The following is a 27359-nucleotide window of genomic DNA, read 5'->3' as shown; positions in this document are numbered from 1 at the left end:
TAATGCATTAGTAATAGCCAACCCTAAATATACAGTAAATATTAACGAATCAGTGTTTTCTAAGGTATGGCTTGGGCTTATATAATGTCTAGACAAGAGGCAACTGGGACTAATTGCAGTGGGATTAAAACTCTTTGTCCAGTTGTCTTTGTTTGACCTTCTGCCTCGTGGACCTGCCCAGTTGAGGAGCCCATTGTGTCCACGTGTCCACAAGAAGACCGAGCGTCCTGATCTTCTTTCCCTCAAAACCACCAATTTTAGCTCTCACCACAAAATGAAAGCATTTAGCATGCAACATATGCTTCCCAAAATGTTTTATTTTGGAAATCTGGGTTTTGTGTTTCTTTGCCACATCTTTGGTTGTAACAAAAAGAAAACTCATTTGTCACATTTTGCAAATTGATACATAGTTAAGCGAAACACATGAAAGAGCCCGTCAACCAAAAGTTACTGTAATGTTTGAGCAATCATGGGTCCACATCAGGTCCACATCACAGTTCGACATGTCACTCACAGAGAAACCAAAAGTGAGGCAACGGTCGATGGAAAAAATAAACAAACATTTACAAAAAATACGTCCTTTATTCTTTTGGTTTTAAAATGATATTACCATATGAGCGGACAGTAGTCACTTCTTGCATGCAGTTCACCAAAACACCACAAGCGCAATGAGAGATGGCTACTGATTGCTTCATGGTTTGTATCTACAGATATGGGAACCATGTTTGGAAACAAAATCTAAAAAAAAAAAATGTGTGGAAATCAAACTTTAAAAATGCACTTGTATCTACAGTAAAAATGTTATTTATAATTTGTAAGCAACCCACAGACCCCTGGTGAACACACATATCCTACTCTTGTTTCTACAAAGACACACAAAAGGACACTCTTCTCTTTCTCACAAACGTACATGTTTGACTGCCACACAAGGTTTTACACAGCAGTGGGAATTAAAAAGTGCTCTTACATTAACTGTAAGTGTGATGCATACTGCAGACCCATATAGCTAGAATATATACAAACGGAACCACTACATGAATCCAGTCGCATCTCAGTTGCAACAACATGAATGTCATACAAACAGCTGTAATATTATATCCTTTAAATGTCTTTGTTATATATTATCAGACGTATTGGAAAGATTCTTCTATGTATATTTCATCTCAGTATTTTCTTTACAAGAGCTCTGGATTGAAGGAGGAGAGGACGACGACAACTGCAAAACAAGTGTGTAGTTTGCCAAAAGTGTATCTCTATCAGTCAGCTTGCATACATTCTCAGTATTATGAGTTTTAATAGTGGGGAAACAGCTTCAAACAATCAGAAATGGCAAACCAGCATGTACTACAATGCACATCGCCAGAAGGCTACTGGTTTCGCTGTATATACTGTGGGAATTGGCAAAAATCCTGCTGCGTTTTCCCTCGTCTCTAGCATTGATATTCTGCCCTTGGTGGTGAAAGCACATTCGCACAATAATGAGGCAAAGTATAAAACATTCTTTCTCATAAAAAAAGGATTAACCCAAAAATGAGTACTTGTTATAGCGATTGTTAAATTCAAGACTCTCATAGTAGCAGCAGAACTAGCTACCGGTACAGACAATTTAACAGTACACTCAATTGTGTCAGATAGAACAACCAATGGGAAAATCACAAGCGTTTTGCAAAGGCTTTTTACTCGTGTCTGGCAGTGTCAACTGGATAACTTCTTGTGCCCACTTTGATTCATATACTCATCCCCTCTCTCGGGGTGACATTTCTTACCCCATTGCATACAAGCACATTTGAACTCCTCCTCCAAAGCTGTAAACAAAATCTCATCAAGTCTCTAATGCATTTTTGTTCATTTTTAAAGTCTATTTCTTTCTGTCTTTCAAGTCTTTGCCTTTGTTTTCTTTTTCTCTGTTGTCCTCCTCATATTTGTCCTTCTTGTCTGATTTTGTCACACTGTTGTAGGAAGGTGGGGAGGCCGTGGAAGGCGTCATGTCCGTTTTTTCAGATGTGGAGTTTTCATTGAATTTGCTGATGACCATAACGTCCTTGTCTGGGTCGCGGTTGCACTCCTTCAGGTGCTCCTTGTAGAGGGCCGATGCCTTCTTCATGGCTTGACGGATCATATGGTGGCGGTAGGCCCTCTGGATCACTATGGCTGATATTTCCTCCTGTTTGCGTCTCAGTGTTGTGGTGATGGGCTCGTACGACACCTTTGACGGATTAGATGCCATGAAACGCTCCTCCATCTGGCCTCGTAGAACGTCCATTTCCCCACCTTCTCCCAACACGCGCTTGGTGAATGCGAACAGGATGTCCAAGCAGTGGATCCGCTCACCACTGACCATAGGCAGGTCCATGGAGATAAGCGCGCCCATGTTGGGTTTAGGTATTCGTAAAGGTGGATCTAGTGCATCTGCAAAGTCTGATAATTTGCAGTACTCCACAAATTGAGTGGCATCAGGGTCAAAGCGCTCCCACACCTCGTAAAACATCTCAAAGTCGTCCTCGCTCAGCGGCTCGGCGCTCTCCTCTGTGGCCACGCTGAAGTTCTCCAGGATCACAGCTATGTACATGTTGACCACAATGAGGAAGCAGATGATGATGTAGCTGACAAAGAAGAAGATTCCCACAGATGGGTTGCCACAATTGCCTTTATATAAGTTTCCTGGGTGCTCCAGCTGACTGTCACAGTCCGGCTCTCTCTTATTTAGAATAGGACCCAACAGTCCGTCCCAACCGCCTGATGTGGTTATCTGAAACAAACAGATCATACTGTTCCCAAAGGTCTCAAAGTTAAACATGTCGTCGATGCCCGACTCGCGCTTCACGTAGGCAAAGTTTGACATGCCAAAGATGGCATATATGAACATGACAAGAAACAGCAGGAGGCCAATGTTGAACAAGGCAGGTAGTGACATCATCAAGGCAAAGAGCAGCGTCCGGATGCCTTTGGCACCTTTGATAAGGCGGAGAATCCGGCCAATTCTGGCCAGACGAATTACTCGGAATAGAGTTGGGGACACAAAGTACTTCTCGATAACTTCAGATAAAAACATACCTGTAAAAAACAAAACATAAAAACATGAACACGTTACAAACATTTTTATTTTTAGTAAAATCCTTTTTACATTTGAATAAACTTACTTACCCACTATTGATAATATCACAACAACAAAATCAAAAATATTCCAGCCGATGGTGAAGTAGTAGTGGCGCAGTGAGATCATCTTGAGCACGCACTCTCCAGTGAAGAGGACGATAAAGACCAGGTTGATCCAGTACAGAATGTTGTCCATCTCTTTGGTCTGGTCGTCTGTCTCCACCATCATGGTCACCATGTTCAGGCATATCAGGATCATAATCACGATGTCAAAGGCCTGCTTCGTGATGCAGTCAAACACACACCCTTGAAATGCATTCTGGGAACAGGGACAGAATAGAATAGGTTAGTGATGTAAAGCATATGGGCCACTCTAAAGAAAAGACAAGACATAAAAGACAAGACATAATTCTACAAATAGTCAAAAACTGCAAATCAAATTAATCTTGATTGACTTAAAACAAGTGATGGCAGATGATTAGGAAAGGCATGTAGTGCAGTCAAATAGTAATCAATCAGCTTAACAAATGCATTAATCGTATGCACAATAGGACGTATATTTAAATATTGATCTTACTGCTGGGCGAGGGATTGGTTTCTGTGGTTTCTTAGAACCCAGCTTCTTCATGGCATTGTAGTATTTCTTTTGTTCTTCTGTCATGAAGATGTCCTGACCCCCAAAGTAGAGGGAGCAGAACAAATTTGGTTACAATCATATACACAACAGGGTTATTAATTGTGATTTGTATTTATTTTGCGGATGTTACATGTATATTCAGGTTTTCCGATCTAATGTGTTACATTTGTCACTGCACATTCAGTGAGTCATGCATCCACCATCTGTGTGCTGCTGTGGCTGCAGGCCTGCTGAACTGGTACAGTGTCTGTGACAGTACATGTGACAGCAAACACACTGCAATAGCCCCTCCCCCTCGCCTCCTCTTCCTCTTCCTCCTCATCAGTCCTGGGTTTGTCTAATGCTGCTGCTTGTTTGTGTTCGTTTCCGGACTGCATGCATGGAGACTACGTAAATGTGTGGGCCTGGGTCTGTCACTGACTCAAGCGCCCTTTGTGTCACACTTGGCACAATAAGCTCTCCTCGTTTAACATACCATATATTATGAATATGGCACCTTTTTTTTTGTCAAATCCCTTTCGGTCATTATGTACGTATAAAGCATAATGTCCAGTGAAAGTTTGTGAATGCAACTTATCTTCTTTTTCTGTTGATTGAAGTTGTCGATTATGACACCAATAAAGAGGTTGAGAGTGAAGAAGGAGCCGAAGATGATGAAGATGACAAAGTAGAGGTACATATACAGGTTGACTTCATATTCCGGCTGGTCTCCGATCTGGCAGAGGGGAAGTAGCGTGAGAGAGTGTTGTATGGTGTCTGATAAGAGAGATAATGCAGAGAAGGTGCTTACATCTCTAGAGTCCACAGCTGCGTACATGATGTCCATCCAGCCTTTAAATGTTGCCTTAAAGTAAATAGGAAAATCAGTTATAAATCAACTCACTGTTCACTGATTTCACCACCTTAAACACTTAAACAATCACCAATCATTTCCTAAAAATGGGCCCAGAGTGACAACAAATTATCACAATTGATGAGTTTCAACTTCCTGTTTATATGGGTAACCATGTTGTACTTTCTGATTTTTTATCACTATTAAACCCATTGATATGTAAATCATAAGGAAATCAATGAGGTTTTAGTTGCAATATCTTAATCCAGTCCAGTAATTCAGATTAAGAATTATACTACATTTTCATTGATGTTTTGATGATAAGATCTAAATTATAAAATATTGCCTATGATGGTTAAGTTAAACACATCGTTTAAAATGTAGTTTCATTTTCTTTTATGCTTTTTAACACATCAAATAAATCCCCTCACCACTTGCAGCAGCGCCAAATACCCTGCGCCGACATTGTCAAAATTGATCTTGACGTTCTTCCACCGAGCACTTTCATTGACCAGGCTCAGGCACTCGGACATGTTGTTGACCACACTGCTGGAAAAGACTTCATCCGAGGTGGTGTTCACGCAGTAGAAGTACTTCCCCGCAAACAGGTTTACCCCCATGATGCTGAAAATGAGCCAAAAGATGAGGCAAACCAGCAGCACGTTCATAATGGAGGGGATGGCTCCGAGCAAAGCGTTCACCACAACCTGCGAACCCATAACAATAAATCAGTGCTCCAACGTCTGCTGTGGTTCCTACTTACCAAAATAGAAACCTAGTTAAGTGGCCAATGTAATCATCTAATCACTTAAACAGGAAAACTGCACTGCAGATTTGACTGACCGGTTATATTGCACATTCCTACGAATTCACTGAGTACTACTTTAAAATAGAACACAACTTACAGAAATAACTTTACAGAAATGTAAAACTACCACAGTTAGAAAGAAAGTGGATAAGTGAGAAAGTTAAGAATATTAATGTTAAAAGCAAAACAAAAATAAAACCTTATAGAGGCGAGATGGAGGCACATTTGTTTGACTGTAAATGAAAAAAGAGACACACAAGAACAGAAAAATACCGGTCAAAGCCACGGCACAGGCAACAGCAGAAAGCAATGTCAGAAACAGCCATTTATAAGAATACAAGAGTCCAAAGAGGCAATGTGAAGCGTCATGCAGATAGAAGACAGAGGTGCTGAAGAGCGAGAGGAAAGACAGTCTGTGGAAGCAAAGATGGACATGCATTAATCATCATCAAGGTCACGTCAACATATTAAAAAACAGTGTGACATTTAGGAAGAAAGAAATTATATTACTGTGGATTATGTTAGTACATCAGAACACATTACAACATTCTAAAGGGCTATAATATTTGATAAGATAGCATGTGAAGTAATAATAGTCAATATATTATTATTGCAGTATAGCGAGTAAAAAGGCTTTGTCCCTATTAGAAAGATTTGGTTGATCATCATGTAAATTTGCCTTCTGGATGTTCCTTCTTAAAAGCCCATATTATCAATACAAAAAAATGTCTTTCATCTTTTGAATGGTAAAAAATATAAACAGGCAACTTAAACTTATGTATACCAAATCTACATATATTATGCACGTTCTAGACTGCTCTTACAGCAACAGTACATAAATGTTAAATGATGAAGCTCAAATGGCATTTTTGTCCTGTCTTATCAACCTTACCCTCATGCCCTCAAACCGAGACAGGGCCCTCAGGGGCCTCAGTGCTCGCAGTGTCCTCAGAGACTTGATGGCGGTCAGCTCAGAGTAGCCCAAAGCATTGGCCACCAGGCTGACGAGGGACACCTGAGAAGAAAAGCAGGCTAAATGTGAAAACAGACACATAATATTCAATTCGAATACTATCATTTTATAGCTCAGAATTACAACCGTTTTTCCAGCATAAACCAGGGCAGAAATCTAATTGTGATCTAATAATCCATAAGGATGTCCTGCTATTTAGTGTAGGTTATACAGTATCATCACAATATGATTCAGTGCCTCCTGGTTAAAGGCAGCAGCTTTGTACTAAAACAGACACTTTTGATCACCCACTCCTCCTACTGGTCTGCCTCCATCATGTTCTCAGAGAGTAACACATGGACTTAACCAATCACAGTGTGTCACCCGTTTGGTTACATCTGAAACAATATAACCTAAGTGTAAATGAATTGATAGTAGTAAAGTTGTTTTGTAAATGGGACACCCCTGAAGCTGTCCTTAGCTCAGAGAAGGGGCCCATAGCATTTGATCATTCAAATGTTACTGTTACCTCACTATCTAATCAACTAATAACAAAAACAGATTAATGCATTTTCTCTTTAAAAGAAAATCCTGATCTGGGCTCTGAAAAAGTTATTTTGTTGGTGTACATCCCATTGCAGAGTGCAATGTGGCACTGAATAATTCATATTTGACATCAAACTTACATCTACAATGAGGAAGTCGAGCCAACACCAGGCATTGGTGAAGTACTTGACAAAGCCATATGCCACCCACTTTAACAACATTTCCAGGATGAAGATGTAGGTGAACACTTTGTCTGCGTACTCCAGCACAGTTTTTATGTTTTTCCTTTGCTCAATGTAAATGTCCTCAAAGGCCTATGGAGACATAACACTGTAAAATAATGCTAATTGTAACTATACCAAGTAAGAACAAATAAGCAAAATACTCACCAAAGCCCCACTACTGAGGAGGATCATGAATATAATGAAGGACTCAAACCAGTTATGCTCCACAATGATGAAGCAGGTTTTTCTCAGTGTCCACCAGCTCTTGAAGTGGCCCACTTCTTCGTTGATCTGGCAGAACTGGAACTTGCGCACACAGCCTGATGGAAAAAAGTAGTCATGAGACACAAATTACGGGAATTTAATTATCTAAAGTTAAACAAGTTTTAATATCCTTGAAAGTGTTAAGTTAACAAGCCAAATACAACTAATCTCTGGGAATACAGAGAAAACAAGGGAGCTTTTTTTTTTTTAAGCATGTTTTTGGGTAATATGAACTTTAATATTTGATCAGATGTTTAAGTAATTTACTCTACCCTCAGTGAAGCAAGCCTCTGGATCAAGGGACTCTTCGGGCTCAAGCTCAATTGAATCCACTCCATCACCTCCTGGTGGGCGGATGTCCACAGTGCTACCCTCAGAGGAGCTTAGGTGCTTGGGCTCTACATCCAGCTTCTGCAGGAGTGAAGGATAAATTACAAGCAGAGCGTCACATAGAAAGGCCTGAGAGCATGACGAGCCATAGGAGCCAACCTTTTGAGCTGGTAACACTGTTATTTCCCTTGATATACTCTATATACACCAGTGCCATGTCAACCCAAAATACTGGGCACTGTTGTAGCTCACAGAGTTGGGCTCTTTAAGGGCATCATCATCACATGCAGCATCAATCAAATGTACCTATAGGCATATGTTTGTGCAGGTTTTTGCGGTTGGTGCACTGTAGGTACATATGATATGGCCTCAAATCAATCTGAGGTAGAGTGCATGCAGTATCCAGTGCATATCAATCCAAGCCTGAAATAGTTCAAGCCGAGCATGAGCTCACATTATTTTCATGTTCACTGACAAATGACCCTTCAAATATTTGATACTTATTACATATCTCAAATTTTCTTACAAAAAGAAAGCTCCTCTTTCAAAAGTACCATCTACATCGGGCCCATTTTCCTCAGTGACATGAAAACACACATTTTTCATTCCTTTAAAGCAGTGTACAAGCTCCTTCTGTTTGAGTTGAAGTAGACGGAGAACCACATTAGCTTACCACCAAACACCAGTACTGCGCACTGTATATAAGACAGCATGTGGTCTGACTACGGTAGTCTGATCCCATGGGTAAAAAGGACTTATGTTAGGCCCTTGCATACTCAAAACATATGGGATTTCATTATGTTACATATGCCGTCCATGTGGGTGTACAGTGTACACAGAACTGTACTTTCAGCTCTTTGGGTATGGGTCATTTGTCTCCCTGCTGAGATTGAACTGAATTGCAACGAATATACATTTATACTCACTGCATAGAAAGGAGGATTTGTTTGTTGTTGGGCTTTCCGCCTGTTTTTGTTGGCCAGATAAGGCCTCTTCAGGAGATGTGTACAAAAGGGAACATGTCATCCTAGACAGTGCAGCAGCCCTGATTGCCATGGGACCCAGCTAATACGGCATGGGAATGATAGATGCATGCTGCTTTAGTGCATTGTTTTCTTAAAGGGAGTTTTCCCTTCCTTATGGCTTGACCTCCATAACCAAAACACCCCTACTATATAGAGTTTGAGTAGATCATGAAACATGATTTAACCGTGTTGATTCTGTTGACAAATATTTGCACTAGAGCAAAAGCTGACAACACAGGCAAAAAACAAATTGCAAACCTTTTATGCTTTTATTTATTTTAGGCCAGACCTATTCTGGTAGAAATCGTCATACAAAACAACTGCAGAACTTTATAGTTCTAGGCAAGTGGCAGGTGTAGTTTTAGATTTTATGTTTAAATTGTTGTCCTTTCATACAACATCCCCAAAAGGACACTTTCAGAATAACTGTGTTCACTGAATAAAAGATTACATTAAAATTTAAAATAAAACTTTTATCATGCCAAGAATACATTCCATGTATGAGTATTTCATATAGGTATATACATGGGCCATGATCCAAACAAATGAATTTTGGCAATGATTAAATCAAAATTCATTCCTCAATTCTTTCCTTGCTCTCCTCCACTTCCTCCTTTCTCTTTCATTCTCAAGCCCAGTGTTTCGGATGCCAATCAAGATCCATTAAACAAGCAATGGTATCAAAAGCAAAGAACATGTTGGATGATATTGTCAAGTGATGGACAATGTGGTGGTGTTGCTCATTCCTAATGGCTGCTAACTGCAATCCAGCCTGATGTTCAGAGATAAAGTATGAGAAGGGAGGGGGAAGGGAGAAATCAAGATTACAGCGTTGTGTGTGCTGCTGTCTAAGGGAGGGAGGAGAAAGCAAAATACATAGGGTGGGGCGAGAGGGGCGGAGGGCAGACCAGGCAAAAACAAAAATGGGCAATCCATTGAAATTATGAAAACAATATGTTGTTTATCTGTAAATGGCATAGCAGTCCTCATGGTTAGTGCTATGGTACAATAAAGTGGTCTTACAATTCTCCTGTCATTGAAAACCTTGAGAGCGTCTGTAACACAGCTGCAATAACAAACGGGGTTAAACAAAGTAAGTCACAAAGCAAAAGCCAGCAGTCTCCTCTCAATCATCAGCCACAAGGCACAATAGGAAGAAATGTTAGTCACAAACACATTGTCATTGCAGTAGATATACAAATACTTCAGCTGATATCAAGTAGAAAAGTCAAACGCCTCGATAGAGGGTGTGAAGATTACTATGAGTGCTCTTATCTATTGTAAAGAGGCACACGGCGCCAAGGCTGTAAATAGTCCTATGGCTTGTTTTGAAACGAGGGAATTGGCACCACACCCCGAGTGGCAGGTTGACATCACCAGGGAACACAATCCCTGTGCTCTATCAGCCTGGCAACACTTAACAAACAGCTAGTCATAAAGCTATACACCATTTATGTTCAATCTGCTGCCACCATTTATAATGACTACTTCTCACTATACTGTATGTGCTATGACTCAGTAGATTCAGTATGCTGGTCATCTCTTATCAAAGCTCATCAAAAATACTATACTACTTATTCATAACACGGTAATATTAATGACACAGTAATACTAACCAACATCATCTTACCTGTTATTCATAACACGCTAATACTTCCCAACCTCATCTTACCTCTTTTTATTCATTCATTCATTTTCTACCGCTTGTTCCCTTTCGGGGTCGCGGGTGACTGGAGCCTATCCCAGTGACTTTGGGCCTTAGGCGGGGTACACCCTGGACAGTGGCCAAGTCGTCGCAGGGCCAACACATAGACATAGACATAGAGACATAGACATAGAGACATAGACACACAGATAACCATTCTCTCTCACTTCACTCTCAGATTCATTTGCTAGGGCCAATTTAGAGTTACCAATTTTGCCTAACACATGCATGTCTTTTGACAGTGGGAGGAGAGGAGGCCGGAGTACCCGGAGAGAACCCACAGTAACACGAGGAGGACATACAGACTCCACCCAGAGAGATCATGTGATGTTAGTCTGGTCCGGGAATTGAACTCGAGGCAAGGGCTAACCGCCTTTGCCACCGTGCACGCCAACCACTTTTTAATAACACGCTAATACTAACCAACCATATCTTACCTCTTATTCATAACACAGTAATACTAACCAACCTTATCTTACCTCTTATTCGTAACACAGTAATACTAACCAACCATATCTTACTTCTTATTCATAACACAGTAATACTAACCAACCATATCTTACTTCTTATTCATAACACAGTAATACTAACCAACCATATCTTACCTCTTATTCATAACACAGTAATACTAACCAACCATATCTTACCTCTTATTCATAACACAGTAATACTAACCAACCATATCTTACCTCTTATTCATAACACAGTAATACTAACCAACCATATCTTACCTCTTATTCATAACACAGTAATACTAACCAACCATATCTTACCTCTTTGCTGCCCTCCACGTCCGATGAATCACTGCTGAAATCTTCTGTGTTGAGATTTTCAAAGTCCGACTCACACATTGCTATGGGCACAGTGACAGTGAGCGTGGGATTATGAATGAACGACATGTAGTCACACTCCTCTATGGGGTATTTCCCTGTATCCCCACTGACGGCAACCACCAGGCCTCCAGGCCGTCCATTGCCCTCTGTCAAGTACAGCCCACTGGGTTCTTTGGTGATCTCCACTGACGTGTGATTGGAGATGCAGTTCCCTTTGCCATTGCTGTGCAGTTCATCCAGGGGTTTGCTCTCCTCCGCCAGCACAGAGCCTTTCCCACCTCCACCAAAGAAAAGGCTCCGGACAAAATGTCGAACTGAAGATTTGACAAAAGCAATGCCTCGTTGGATCCGACCCACCGCAATCTGCAAGTTGTTCATTTCGCTGTCCTCGTCTGTTGCTGCCAAGTTGTCAGCGCTGAACGAGCTCAAAAGCAAAGCCAGGAACAAGTTCAGAACCTGCAGAAAAAATAATGAAAAAAATAAGTGATCAGCATTAGGTAAGCATTACGTCACAACTAGTTTACAATGTCTGATTTTAATCCACACTCCACTATATATAAAACTATATATGTAATCTATTAGGTCACAATTTTAAAACTGGCTACATTATATAGGTTTTCATTGCTAAATACAACATGTAGTTACTTAATACATGGAGCTCTTCAAAAAGTTGTCTAATTGAAGCTCTTCAGTGAGTAAAAATAACAAAGCCCAAGAATAGAGTGACTCACAAAAGTAATAGTTTAAGAGCCCTTAATTTAGCATGGCCTTTAGATTGCCTCGGCATTTTGACCTTTTTCAGGACAACTTAAGAGTTGAGAGAGCTCCAACGCTGCTATTAAATAGTAGTTTTATCGTTTTTTAATGTTTTAGAACGGCCTTGCAATTATTTTGTGTTGAAAATTACCTATTGTTAACAAAATTGTAGTTTTTATCATTGCGGTATAAAAATCAATATCAAGTATCAGGCTTTTTACCTATCATTTCAAACTGTATATTAATACTAACAACTGAGTTTAGTATAATCACAATATTAGAATCTGACACGGGGACATTCCTAAAGATACAATACAATAAGAATAGTCCATACCACCAGGTTTCCAATGACCATGACCATCATAAAGACTATGAGGCACATGCTTTGCCCTGCCACCTCCATGCAGTCCCACATGGTCTCGATCCACTCTCCGCAGAGCACCCGGAACACGATGAGGAAGGAGTGGAAGAAGTCGTGCATGTGCCAGCGCGGCAGCTCACAGTCTTCTGATATCTTGCAAACGCATTCTTTGTAACTTTTGCCGAAAAGCTGCATCCCAACCACGGCAAAGATGAAGACGATAATGGCAAGTACCAAAGTAAGGTTTCCCAAAGCGCCCACAGAGTTACCGATGATCTTAATGAGCATGTTTAAGGTGGGCCAAGACTTAGCCAGTTTGAAGACTCTTAGCTGGAATGAAGAAAGACAGTTGATAGGACAAAATAATAATGCATTCATTTTCTATAAAGCTCAAACTATGTAATTCCGTGCGCTATTTGTTTACTCCTCAAACTTTGTGGCAGCATGCTACTTCTATAGCCACAAGTGCCCTAGAGTGCACTGACTGAAGGTTACCAAACTGCACTACCAAGTATTCATTCACACACCACATGTATACATAGGCACGTTGGGTAAAGAGTCTTGCTCAAGGACACAATAAGCACACCATATTAAACTATCTCCCGCATTCTCACAGTATCAATAGACATATATCTTATAATGCAGACAAAACGTTTCAAGTTTCATTACAAAAAAAGAAAAATAAATCCAATTACCAATCGAAATGACCTAAGCACAGACAGGCCTTCCACATTTGCCAAACCAAGCTCCATCAAGCTCAAACTAACAATGATGCCATCAAAGATGTTCCAACCCTCCTGGAAGTAATAGTACGGGTCCAACGCAATGATCTTGAAGCACATCTCTGCCGTAAAAATACCTGTAAACACCTGGACAAACAAGAGAAGATTTATAAATTCTTTGTGCTTTAAATGATTGTACATCTACAGTATGTAACAATACTTGCCAGGTTTCCAACACTAAGGACGTTATCAAACTCTTTAGTCATCGGATAGTGCTCCATAGCCATGAAGAGGGTGTTGAGAACGATGCAAATTGTGATGGCCAAATCTACAAATGGGTCCATAACCACCATGCAGACAATATCCTTGATTTTAAGCCAGGCTGGATTACAATCCCAGATCAGACAAGTGTTGGCAAATCTGTACCAGCAAGGAGGACACTTCTGTCTGGATTCTTCAAGTTCTGAAACAAAACAAAATGTGATCATTACACATTTCTGCCCCACATATACATAACATTAGGTTAGTCTGAGCAGTCCCCATTTCAGACCTTCCATGGTGTTGGTTAGGATACTGGCCACACTCATAGCTCGTGGCCTGCCCCCTGGTTCATCTAAATAGTCCATGGATGGCTGATGGAAGGAACGCCGCTTCTTCAGGTCAGTGTCAGTAGTTGTGCCCTAAAATAAAAATTGGTTTAACTTTAACTTTTTGTTCACTCTAAAACAATACATTGGTTTAAAATGCTGAAGCCATTTAGCTCAAAGTAATGTAAAGTCATGTTATATTGCATGAAGAAATAGTTAAATATAACTTTCAAAACAGAGCTGTGAGTGATATAATAAAAAGGGAAATGGGGAAAATAAAGCATGAAAGCAACGAGTCACCTCAGGCAGCAGGAGACCTACAGGAGAGGTAGTGACAGAAGTCCCTCCGACCAGAGACACAACTCCATTGCAGTCTACGGCACAGTGCATTTTGCCATTGGCGGGCAGCATGACTCGGGGCGCCCCCAGGCTCGTCTGGCTGATGGCACTGCAGCGCCGCTCCAACCGCCGGGGCAGGAACAGCGAGCCTCGTCTGCTGTCGTTCTCCTCAAACGTGCTGTGTTCATCGTCCGCAAAGTCATTCTCCGAACCCATGTCCCGAGCTCGGCCGCGAAAACTGAACAGGCTGGCCCTGCTGTTCCTCCGGGGGGAGAAGAGGGAGCCCCGAATACTGAGGAGAGACTGACACACACACAGGAGGTGGACATGTTACTTTACATCATGTACAGGTATACACAGTACTAAATAAAATTGCAAAGTCGTTTTAAAGCTGTACCTGGTTGGGTGAAGAGCATCTTTTCTCATACGATAGCCTGTTGGCGTCTATGGAGAAGCGGAAGCTGGACCTCTTGATGCTGTCCTCAGACTCAGACTTGTGGAACTTGTCTCGGACCCCCCTCTCCTCCTCTTCCTCCCGCTGCTTCCTCTTCTTGCGCCTGTTGCGTCTTTCTTTGGCACTTTTGGAGCTAAGCTTAGATGTCCCCGAGGAGGACTCCGAGGTGGGGCCCCCTCTCCCACTGTACTCGCCGCTCTCGGCGGCTGCTGCCGCGGCAACCTGCCAGCCAATGGGAGCACAAACACAGTTGTCATGGTAACGGCGCCTATCTCAGAGGTTCTTGCAGACAAGAGTGGAGGAGAGCCTGGCAGCTGAGAGCAGGGCATTAACAGCCAAACAAGCTTGAAAAACCTTCTAAAAATGAAAAAAAAGAAATCAATTTTGGAACACATTTCTCAGCATTATTTCAGCTTTGTGTAAACTTTCAATGAGTAAATACTACGTCTAGTCTTTGCTTCATGTCCTTGTAATAAACACCTTATTTTTTATTTGATATAATCCAATGATAATACCATTACATTTTCTCCAAGTCTTAATCATTCTGTTAGGAGCTACAATGGGAGAAGTAAACAACAGTATGTGTGTCATCCATGTTGTGCATCTTGACAACTACAGCCAAATCAGAAGGACCTGACTTAACGTGCAGCAGCCTGATAAGCGACAGTAGTGTGGTAAGGATAGTTTCAGCAGAGAAGAACACATACATCAAGGCTGTAATGAGAAAATAATAAATCCTAACCTTTCAAAGATGAGACTGAAATGGAGGGAATCAGTCATTAGACAGTGAACATAAGTGAATACAGACAATGACAAATAGCTTATGTAACTACCATTTAAAGGTTAAGTTAATTGCTCCCCATTAAAAACTTTCCTACAAAAGCTTTCTTATAAACTATAATTTAATTTTATCAGTGGCGTGTGGTCAGCGAAATCAAGGCATGCATGCCCGTTCATGCTCCGCTCTCTAAAATGAGCTTTTAGAACCAGAGCGAACAGCATCAAGTTTTAGAGGTCTGCGCATGTGTTCTGAGGACCACACAGCCTCATACCACGTTGAAATACCTGTCTGGGAATCTTGGATATTTGCAGGTTTTGCCCTAAATGCGCATGTGCAGAGGAGAAGCGAAGCAACAGCAGCTCCAAGTTTCAACTAGTGACTTAGACTTGTAGCTTAGGCTCTGTTCAAGCAATTTAGACAATAGTTAGAAATACAGGCAGTATTTAAATAACATAGGGCACTAATTTGTGTAATGAATTTATCAGTGAAGTGAGACTATGCAATCCATCCAGCAGGCTTGCAGGTAAGGTAGTTTAGCTCAGAAGGATAGGTGTTCAACCTACATGTGGGAGACCGGGGTTTGAGACAAAATGTTACATCCCAAGTCTGCTTGCCCATCTGTAAAAGTCACAGCACACTACTGCATGCAAATGCTGTAAAAAAGTAAAATATATTTAATGTGATTTAAAATAACACTTGCAAAACCATCTGTTGGGTGAAAGAAGGTGTTTTATTCAAGTATTAACCATTTTATTTGTGCCTTTCTCAGGAGGAAAAGAAACCAATAAACATGGCATATGAGGTGTCTGCATTTTCCATTGCTAAGATTGGTGGCAAAAATCACACCTTACAGAAATAACTGGCTCTGTAAAGCCAGTATATGCCCAGTGTATGTTTGAATTATCACTGTTGAAAATATGTTCATCTATGCTTCTTCTTCTTCTTTTATCTAAGGCAGACACTTATTTTATCCTGGAAGGTCACATAAGGAGTCCCAGCCCCTGAGGGAGGACAGAGAGGTGTCAATTTGCCACAGAGGGTAATCTGTCTCTGTTGCCATGGGTTACACAGACTTTTTACAGTGGCTTTTTGGATAAAAAATCAAAAGTCTTTATATTTGCCAAGAATGAGCTCCTTCTTCCGGGCCCTTCTCACTGCTAAATGCTCCATTATTGTTTACGAGACATTAGCTATGTGTTCTGCTTTTAGCCATGTAGTAACTTAACATTTGTAGATGGTTTACAGAGTCTCTATTATTCATGGGTTTCAGCTTCCTGTTTTTTGAGTAGTGTCAACCATTTTGTTTTGAAATTGTTGAATTAATTAATTTAGAAATACAAAACAGTAACAATAGTGAGGACAACAAAAACAAAAACAGCAAAAGACAGACAACAACAAAGATATTAGACACAAAGAGGGACAACAGTCTAGAATTTTCAGAGCGGGTGATTGTGTGATCACTATATAGTATGTGTTAGTATTTGTATTTTCAGGACAATAGTTGTGATAATGGTAGGGATAGTAATGATATAGCAAAAGAGATATAAATTATATCAGTGATAACAGTACTAACAACAGTAACAATGATAATGATGACAATGACAACAACAACAACAACAACAACAACAACAACAACAACAACAGCAACAATACATGTATGTGTTAATAACATGTTTATGTGGCATGGTGGTGGTTGTGTGGTTGTGTAGGGGTTTGCTCAGAGACACATACATAAAGAGTGGAAGATGGAGGAATAAGAGAAGAGAAGGTCAGAGAGTTAACCAGGAAATGTGTTCTGTAAAGTGTTTTGTATTGTATTAATTGTAGTTGGCATTTTTAGACATAAGATAAATATTTTTACAGATTTGGGTCCAGAAGTGACATCAGGAGTAATTGAAAGGTCATTTTCCCATTTTATTGTTGGTAGGCATATGGTCCGAGATGGCTTTGAAATTATTTTGTATATTTTAGAGAGACTTTTCTTAGGGGAAGAGGTAATAGCGGGGTGAAGATAGATGGGGTAAGTGTGGAATTTGTGAGTTGGTGAAATTTCCACCAGGCGGTCAGAGTAGAGTTGATTGTTTTGAATTGTTAATTGCCATGGCAACAGTGCTAATTTGTCATCACTCTTAAACCCCTGTATTGGTAATTCAAGGTTTCATGAAGTGAAGTCACATATAGTCACAGACAGGGGAAATTTCCAGCACTGATTGTAGTGTATTTTCATCAGGACTATAAATTCCATAAATGGAAATCAGCTGATGATGAATAGGATAATTTATATTTGTGTATAGGTGCATCATCTCGCTCCATATCACATCAAAAATCTGCACCTACCCTCCAATATAGAGATGGAGGGTTTTATATTTTTTGCATACGATGAACCATAAAGTATTGCCAAGAAATGTATGTAACGTTTTCAAGGACACACTTAATAGGGCACTTTTACTATGAGAGTCTAATCCATATATGGCTTTACAAGTCATCAATAAATGTTATAAAAGGCTATACATAACTAATGATTGTTAATGACTGGTCAACACAATCAATCTAGTCAAGAATAAGTAATGAGTAAATGAAAATGAAAATAGGAAATGTCCTTGCCTGTGCTTCTTCCTGTTGTCTCTTGAGCTGCTCCAACATGGCTTGAAACTCCTCCTCCTTCTGCTGGGCCTCTTCTATAGTTGCTTGGTTTTGTTCGTCGTACGCCATCGCCACCACAGCCAGGATCAAGTTTACCAGGTAGAACGAACCCAGGAAGATGACCAGGACAAAGAAGACCATGTAAGGTTTCCCTGCCGCACGCAAAGTCTAACAAAGGAAGGAAAATATACTTTAAAACGTTGAATTATTATTTATTTTGTTAATTTGCAGATTAAGTATTTAAATAATGTTTTTTCATTGTCTGTTGACTTTGCAATGGTCAAGTGCCACTAAAGCAAAAACATACAAAGCCTACTTGCACACCATTGTATGGTCCAGTGATGACCACACAATGGTGAACCACTTTGAAAAGCCCTCTTATCTATTATTGAATGTTGGCGCATTCATTGTTTGAATAATGCTTTGTATTTTCATAGCGTGTTTGAAATGTGTTGACATTAAATATTAAGTTGTCTATGAGAAATGATTAATGCCTGGAAATCATTTAACATACTTGCTGGTAGAGATTTTCCCAGTAATCTTGCGTCATGAGTCGAAACAAGGAAAGGAACGCCCAGCTGAAGGTGTCAAAACTGGTGTAGCCGTAGTCCGGATTACGACCACCTTTGATACACGTGAAGCCCTCTGGACAAAGCCTAAAGAACACAAATAAGCACAAATTTCAGAGGATAATGTATTAAAGTCTTTAGTGTTGCAAAATATAGGTTTACCCTTTTAGATAACCATTACATAAACAGACATAGTTAAGCGGCAGATTCCACTCGTGACTGTGTAGGCTTGAGTGTCTCCTCTAATGATCCATTTTAATTGCCCATTTAAATAAAATATGTTGCATCTTACCCAGAACCACTGCCATTCCCACAGAGCAGAGCGTCCCTTCGACCAGGGATGAAATAATAATTACCTAAAGAAGTGGACACAAGAAGATGATCAATTAGCAATAAGGATGATCAAATATAATCAATTGAGCAACTAATCACATATTGATTGATCTCGTGTTAATGTAATTTACACACTAATAATCACAATAAAACAATAGGTAAATTATACATGATGTCTGGTAATCTGCTTGGCGGGCAAAAAAAAAGTATTACATTGTTTTTGTTCTTTACGTTAATTACTGTTTCTTTTTGCACTACAGTTTGACATAAAAATGGCTAAGATGAGTACATTTCATGAGATCAATTCTCAAAATGTTTTGCTAGTTTATTCATCTTTAAAAATCCTGATTGCAAACATTGAATTGAAGGGTCAAACTATGTTAAATCATTTCAGTTCATCCCCTGCGTCTTGTTCTGGCATAGCTTTGTCACGGAGCCGTCTCCTTGATATCCTGCTGGCGTCAGTGAGTCACCCTGCGCTCGCTCTCTATGCTGTTCATGCCACACAGATGGGCTACTAGACACTGATGGAGAGTAGCGACGGGGGAAAGACAAGGTTTTAGTGTTTTTGCCGTTTATCCGCCACATTTGCTACATTTTGCACCCCGGCCCCTTGGCTCCAGAGTCAGCGCTGTCACAGTAGATCATGGCTGTTTGACCCTCAACCACCAACACCACCATCTCAACTCAGTACAAGAAGTAATCGACCAGTGTATGACTTTGGGGCATATGCTAAATTGACCTGTATTAACTCTTAGCCAATAGACTACCTCAAAATACATAAGATTGCTTATTTTATCACAAGAAACTGTATATTAAGTTGTTTTCTATAACATGTTCTATGTTCAAGTTAATAAAACCTTGGCAATAATATAACCTTGTACAACCACAGTGCTGTTCATAATTATATAGTTCCATGCAGTTCTCCATGTTGTGCTGGTTTCTTACTTTCGTCGTTGATGTACTCGGTCCAGTTGAAAGGCGGCTCTGTCACATTTAGGACAAACGTGGCGTTGAGGTCCAGCAGGCTGGTGTTGGAGAACATCATGTCGTCCATGGTGGCATTGGTGCTGTTGGTCATGTTGATGTGCACTGGGATGCGTATACACTTCTGCCGCAGGTTTCCCATGAAGAGCTGTAGACCGATGAGGGCAAAGACGCTCAGGCAGAAGACCGTTAGGATCATCACGTCCGATAGTTTCTTTACTGACTGAATCAGGGCTCCCACAATGGTCTTTAGGCCTATGTGAAGAACAGGGCCAGGAAGGAGGGAGCGGGACATCACAGAATGATTATTGCCTGATAATCATAGCCAAAAGGGAAAAAAAAACAGCTAATAGGAGCTTATGTTACAAACAGTCGATCTGGTTTTGAGATTCCTCTATGAGCTGTTGATGTCATAGTGGAACCAGAATGTCACAGATCACTGCTTATCAAGCATAAACCGCCAGCGAAAGCTGTAAATGGTCATTGAGGTCCAATGGTATTGTTTCTAGTAAAATATGTTGTGTGTAAGTGGTTCTTTTTATGCTATTGCAAACATTTCTCCAAGGAAATGTTGTGCTAATAAAAAATATGTATTCCACAAACAAATGTTACAGCTGCATTCACTTTATTTGGTACAAATCCAATTAAATTCTAGACTATGATCTGCCGTCAGTAACAGAGGACAGGCTAACCTTAGCTTGTACTAAGGTACAACTACTAAGGTACTACTACTGTAGCCTAAAAACTAACGTAATGCAATTATCACTTTGAAAGTAATTGCAGTGTACATTTAGAACCATAAATGTCCATAAATATTTATGTGACCATACATATTTGTATAACTTTTCTTTTGATGCAAACACAGAGCTAATCCCCGCTCATCAATGCTAGGATTGTATTGTTTGCTTTTCTTTTTTTTGCATTAAAATGCTTAAAATGTTATTACCCACCAAACAACCAAACCAAAGACTATCCAAAACACAGAACATCAAACATTGAACAAGAGCATGCAGAGGAAACAAGGAGAGGAGGAACCCTGGACAAAAGTGCTTGCCACCAGAAAATCTGTTTTTGCAATGTCTCATGCAAAAAGGAAAAACAAATAGTGCACATTCTACTTGTAAGGCTCCCAAGGCAAGAATAGATTTCAACTAAAAATAATTCTGCCTTAAAGGATGATTCAAAAAGCTAAGAATCCTGTCAATCTGATGCAGATTAGAGCCAGATTCCAGCTTTTACAGGCCTTGGGATAAAGGCAGCATGAGGGACAGCCACGGGCGTCATCAAGGCTTTAGCTACAGTGAGATGAGACGGTAAAGGAGGTGTGCTCAGATGTTAGCGAAACGCCAGTTAGCTGTAAGCATTTCATTAACTCTACGGGCCTGGATGGCTCTCTCACCTGGGATCACTGATATAGTTTTCAGGGCTCGCAAAACCCTGAAGGTTCGCAGTGCTGAGACATTGCCCAGGTCCACAAACTCTGTGACATATCTGTAAGGGAACGCAGGGATGGAAAAGGGGGAGGAGGGGTGCAGGAGGTGGGGAGGGTCATTTCGGTAGGAGGGATACACACACACACACACACACACACACACATACACACACCCGCACACACACACACACACACACATGGGGGACAAGACAAAAGGAGGGTCACGGGAGGGGGGGCAGAGGGGTATGGCAAAACAGTCACACACAGAGGACAAATGGCAGGAGTGCTGGCAGCAGGCGCCGGCAGCCTTACCTGGTATAACTGAGATAGTTTTCAAAGCTCGCAATACTCTGAATGTTCGCAGAGCTGAAACATTGCCTAGGTTTACAAACTCTGTTATATACCTGCAGATCAAATGCACAGTTACTACACAGAGGCACACACCTGGCTTAGCACTACACATCTCTCTAAAGTCATTACAGGCGGCTCTTCATTATACTGATGATCTGCATGGGCTGCACTTCCTGGAGCCAAACCTAAACTATGCAGCGTGTCGCCTAATCCTAAAGGCGGTATATCAGACACACAAGAAGCTTTCTGGACCTTAATGATAAATGTGGGCCAGGACACTCCATACTTTGAGGGCCACATTTGTTACAATAGCCTAACTTTAAGACTGCTATCCATGCTGTCAAAAGAGTACATCAGTAATCCCACAAAATCTCTGGACTATCACCCCTGTTTTCTGTTCGTCTGGCATTGTAACTCAGGTCGAACAGGATTACATAGGCTGCAGCAGCTGATTAGCATGAAAAGTATTTGGACTCTTAATCTATGCCAGATCATGTTAGGATGATCGTAATGAAGGTTGTCATGATACTTACGCCATGAGAATAACACTGAAATCCAGCCAGTTCCATGGATCCTTGAGGAAAGTGAAACTGCCCACACAGAAGCCTCTGGCCAGGATCTTTATGAGGGATTCGAAGGTGTAAATGCCTGTGAACGTGTACCTAAACATGGGGCAGGTGTCACACAAGTAAGAACATTAAAGGTAAAGGGCTAATGAAAAAGGACAATAGGGCACTTACTCTACATTCTTGGCCCAATCTGGAGGATTACTGAGCGTCATGAAAGCACAGTTGGTCAGGATGGTAAACATGATCAACATGCTGAACATAGTGGATATAAAGTTAAGGAACACAACAAGCGGGCATCCAAGAATAACAGTAACGTTACATATGTTACAGGGTGTCTACATCAAACAGTCTAAACCCACAATGACATTTAGTATAGAGCCTTAACATTTAGTGCTGAGCCTTTAGACGCTCTAATCTCATTTTTGTGTGATAAAGTCTTTAATCCACGGAAAGCTGCAGCAGAGCGGGTATTGAAAGGATATGAGTGCACTAAAACTCTAATAGCTAGCCTTCTGACAGGGTTGAAGGGGTTTAGGATGTACAAGGCAGACGTGGCATTGAAACGGAAGATTGCTTTTCCATTATTCAATACTATGAAGGTCTGGAAAAAACAAAGATACATAGTATGTTAATAAATGTTTTATCTCACTATGGTAATCATCCATCCAATTGAAGCAGCTGGTATAAGGCTGGAGGCACATGGCAGCTGCACACAGAGGCAGATGAGCACTTAGCACCTGGGTCAGTGTGAGCCACAAATGTTCACCTGCCTTAGAGTCATCAGGGCTTTAACCTAAGGCTGTTACTCTAAAAGAGTAGATTTACACTGCCAGCTTCAACTAAATGCATACAAACTTAATACAGCGGTGCATTTTACAGCATCATTTAAATGGTAAGGACTTGCATGTTAGTTCAATAAAATCTTTGCTAATGGTGGCCTCAAACCTTCTGATTGCTGTAGTAAGTGTCCAGGTCCTCCAGTGGAGTGGACACCAGACGAGGAGGCACATCTCCGTAGATGAAGGGCAGTTTTTTGCCAGCCTCCAGGTCAGTGTTGGGCTTAGGCCCGTCTTCATCGTCGGTGTCACTGCGGCGCTCCGCCCGCGGTCTCTGAGCCGCCTCCTCGGCGATGCGCCTTTCGATGGCGGCCAACGACTCGGGGACGAAGGGGTGGAAGCTGTCAGGTCCGGGCGGTACAAGCAGCTGTGCCATCTTGTCATCGTGCTCCTTCACAGGGCAGCAAGAGGCTCAGCTGGGGCAGGCTGCTGCAGTGAGGAAACAGGTCAGGGTGAGGGCCAGTACTTTGCATAGAACTGTCTATGAATATGAGCCTTCAAACGAGCCGGGCAAATCTGCCATGATGTATGGGAACATAAAGGTGAGTGTGCACATAAAGGAGCAGATAACATGACATTAACAAGGCCTACTTAGACCATATGGACAATTCAACCTTTTGCTGATCCCCTACTAAATAACCGCAGTATATTCAACATGCAAATGCTGTTGAATATACTAATTTGAGACACAATGTACTGATGCTTCTGACTGTGCCCTGGAGCCTGTTTTATAACTGACAAAAGATGACAACCCAGACTTTGAAATGCTTAAGGCATACTGTATATGAGGAGTGATGACTATTGGACAACTTACAACACACTTGATTTACAAGACTAGTTTAAACATGAGATTAGTTGTTGGATTATGCTTCGTCCACATTTTTAATTCTCACTTACCAATAAAAATGTTTCAGTTTCTGCTTTTTTTTGCAATCAAAAACAAGTTGCTCTGTGAATTTCAACCTTTATCATAATCTGTTTAATAGAGATCGGCCGGCCACAGAGGAAACTGTGTTCTTTTATGGTATATAAATATAACTAATATAAACATAATTTAAAATATCTATAGTTATTATTATTATTATTATTACCTGCACTGACACAAAAAACATGCAAATGCCCCACAGCCACACGCAGCTCTGGAACCAAACCCAATTAATTACAAGTTAAATCCTACACAGATAAACAACATCTTAAAAAACGTTGTGAGCCATTACAGTCACAAAATGAGTACCTCCAAGTCCCTTCAATCTCCCAGGCATACAGTATTGTATTATATAGTAAATGTTAATCGCTAACCAGGGATCCTCAGTGATATGCGACTGGTGACATTTCTAAGAATTTCTCAAATATTACCTGGTGCGTTATTGCAACATATGTGAGTGCTCACCATCGTAAAACACATCTGTCTGTGTCCAAATACTGAGCGCATCCTTACTGCTAATACCCACTGTTATTCTGCTGGTCGGTGGGGGTTGAAAGCAACAGTGCCCTCAACTCAGAGATCAGTTATTAGTGAGGTCGTCCTTGAAGTGAGATAGGACATGACATTTTCACAGCGCACTCAAAGAGAACAGTGTAGCATGTACCGTATGTATTCACCATTGAGACACTGAAGACTCACAGTCCACGTGTGAGGGCAGTTGACAGCGTTCACACTCCTACAGCCACCCCAGGACAACACAAGTCTACTTTGATATTCAAGCCGCACACTGACATGAACTTGAACTGTAGATGTAAACTCTCCAATGTAAGAGAGTCGTTTGGACACATCACACGATTTCTACAATGTTTCTCTGTCCATGGTGCTGAAAACAAAATACCCTCCATTTTTTTGTTTAGCTTAAATGGGGCATCCCAAACTATTTTTGGGTTAATGTTTAATATTTAATTTTCCATCATATCAGGAGTTGAACCGAGTCACACACAAAACAGGACTAAAAAATATATAGCAACAATACAATCACCATGGTATGTAAACACTAAAACATATGAGCACGGACATATATATGCCCTTGAGCTATGAACAACAACTGGGGTAAATATTGCGTTTGCTCTCGTGACGAGACCACTATTTCTGTCTCAGGAGCCAGGATTATGTACACGATTAAGCATATCATAGAACCTACGGTAAACAAGGAGAATGACACCTCGTGGCAAGTGGACAAACAGACTATACCTTGAGTGTCGCGGTTTGAACACGGGCCAGAGGGACCGGGGTAGATGTCGCCATGTTGAGGATGTCTCCGTGATATTTCCAGCACTTAAAATCTCCCATTATCTCGGTCAAATAAATGCCCCCATATTGTCTTTTAAGCCTCGAAATGTTCCACTGGTAACGGCACGACGCCTCCCACGAGCGAACAAACACGACCGGGCCTTTACGCACGCATCCGCCGGGCAGGGAAGATGCTTGTCAATCGCTCCAGACGCGCAACTCACCAATCAATCACCGCCAAGCACAACAAATCAGAGCGGATCAGGGAAAGTCCGGGGTCCATAAGTCCTTGAGAGGTGGCCAAGTTGTCTTTCAGCGAATAACAAGCGCAGCATATTCCCCTATCTTAATGTCTCGATGCCCTGGACCAAGCATTTGTCATACCAAAATGGAGAATAGCGTTGAGTAAAGGGTAAGAACGCACGGCCATAAAGCAGTGAATGGGGACGGAATATAAGCCTGGGCGTGTCCTTGCCAGATGTGTCTGCTGCTGGTAATCGATCGTACATGAAGGCAGCAATTGAATAACCCAAAATAGAAACAGACCTGTGGCTGTGTGCCTCCTCACAACGTCGACAATGTATGAAACACAAAATGTGAAGTCATTTCAGGCTGACGCGTAATGGACAACCACAATGGGGCCTGTTGCTATGTAACTATAACTGTCACACCACGGATAGATCAAGGTTCAGGGTTTCAAAGATAATAAATCTGAATTAAAAAAAAAAAAGTATACCTGCTCATTGTGAACAAATCTCAGGCTTCTGTGTTGGTTCATTCTGGAAACATTTTGTTTACTGCGCAATGAATAGGCTGGCTATTAAGTCATCATATTGGAGGCCTACAAATGTGACTAATTATTATCAATACCATGATTTATAAACTCAAACGCTTCAAAACACCGACTGTCTTTTGGCTAAAGCTTGCGACTGAAGATGCGCTACTCACCACCATTACGGTGCCCAGCAGGTGGGGACCCTGGAGGTAGATCCCATTTCCCGACGAGTAATCCGTTTTCGAGCGCACAGTCCGTCAATATGGAATTCAAACGGGGGTCTCCAAACCTAAACTCTTTCAGGAGAAATGTCGGATTAACATTTGATTAGTTCTTCTTTGATCTTCCAGTCGCACTTGTTGGCCGTGGAGAAATCAATCGCGCTTCCGGTTTGGTGGGCATCGCAGGCTCGGCTGAGAGTGAATGTCCCCGAAGCTGTCACAAGATGGCCTATGTGCACTTCCAGAAAATACCAGAGTCATTGATTGAAGAAGGAAAGAGGACCGAGAAAGTGCGAGACGAGTCTACCTGCTACGCTCCAAACTGGCACTGGTCCTTTCCGAGGGGGCTCAATAAATTAGATTGCATGTAACAACTTGCAAAGACACCGAGCAGTTTACTGTTTATTACTAACAGTAAAGGCAATTACTTTTGTTTTAATTTGAGGATGGTTAAGTAGGTTTAATAACTGCGCTATTTGAATGTTCTTATTTTAATTAGTCCGCTTAGAAAATCGTCTTAGGTGTGAGAATATAATGGTCGATAATTGTTTGCAAATATTACGTTCATTTCCCAGGTAAATCGTAAATGAAATCGGATTGTAAACTGAGATTTAATGAGGCATGTGCACAGTTCAGGTGCTGACCACATTGGAGCGGACAGAGCGCGTTATGTTCTGTGCATTTTTGCCATCTTCTGGAAAAGTTCTGTAATTACAACAACAGACTCGCAGGATCATTGTGCCATCTGCTGGACAATTTTACCAAAATATGCAAAATTAGGATTGTTAGCCACTCATTGGTCATTGTCAATTTTGAGCACACGCAAGTAGTGATGAAGTTGTGATACTAATCATTACATGTTTTGCATAGTTTGCATAACATGCAAACCATATTCTTTTCAATAGGCCTTTGTATATATACTCTACTCCATGTGCAAAGTGCGTGTGTTGTACTGAATATTTGAGAATGTAACCATGACAGCAGCTTATTGTCAAGGGACATGCAACTATTTTAATACCCCTTTGTTAACCTACTAAACGGTTTACAAATATTTAAGATGACTTTTCAGGGGGTTCACACCTACTTGGGATGTTATTGGATTGCCAGGAATGTTCCAATATCTTGCATTGATTCAATTACAGGAGTTTTTATTGATATTACTATTAAAAAACA

At 41.0% G+C, this 27359-nt stretch overlaps 1 protein-coding gene across 1 annotated transcript; it reads right to left on the bottom strand.

The window, feature by feature from the left end:
• Positions 1-297: 297 nt before the first annotated feature.
• scn1lab (sodium channel, voltage-gated, type I like, alpha b) lies at positions 298-26446 on the bottom strand. The gene is made up of 27 exons (XM_072460357.1): positions 26139-26446; positions 23082-23401; positions 22619-22737; positions 22308-22397; positions 22101-22229; positions 21184-21275; positions 19746-20039; positions 18757-18820; positions 18410-18551; positions 17857-18063; positions 14415-14693; positions 13979-14320; positions 13642-13771; positions 13316-13554; positions 13065-13238; positions 12343-12699; positions 11193-11708; positions 7632-7770; positions 7261-7415; positions 7012-7185; positions 6266-6388; positions 4997-5272; positions 4524-4577; positions 4311-4448; positions 3674-3778; positions 3145-3415; positions 298-3054 (listed from the first exon to the last, which is right to left on the bottom strand). The coding sequence occupies exons 2-27, from the start codon at positions 23346-23348 to the stop codon at positions 1859-1861; spliced, it is 6072 nt and encodes a 2023-aa protein (XP_072316458.1). The 5' UTR covers positions 23349-23401; positions 26139-26446; the 3' UTR covers positions 298-1858.
• Between the last annotated feature and the right edge of the window lie 913 nt (positions 26447-27359).

Source organism: Eucyclogobius newberryi, unplaced genomic scaffold, assembly GCF_026437365.1.
Source record: "Eucyclogobius newberryi isolate DKJ021-1_F unplaced genomic scaffold, fEucNew1.0.hap1 SCAF_1, whole genome shotgun sequence".
Classification (NCBI taxonomy): Eukaryota; Metazoa; Chordata; class Actinopteri; order Gobiiformes; family Gobiidae; genus Eucyclogobius; species Eucyclogobius newberryi.
This window is presented reverse-complemented; position numbering and strand designations above follow the sequence as displayed.

What these genes read in the sequence shown, in the direction of transcription:
- scn1lab (XM_072460357.1), bottom strand. Translation starts at nt 23,348, where the DNA reads ATGGCACAGCTGCTTGTACCGCCCGGACCTGACAGCTTCCACCCCTTC. An exon ending in CCTAACCAACACCATGGAAG is followed by an intron (nt 13,555 to 13,641) that starts GTCTGAAATGGG and finishes GTTTTGTTTCAG; the next exon opens with AACTTGAAGAATCCAGACAG. An exon ending in TCAATCAACAGAAAAAGAAG is followed by an intron (nt 3,779 to 4,310) that starts ATAAGTTGCATT and finishes TGCTCCCTCTAC; the next exon opens with TTTGGGGGTCAGGACATCTT.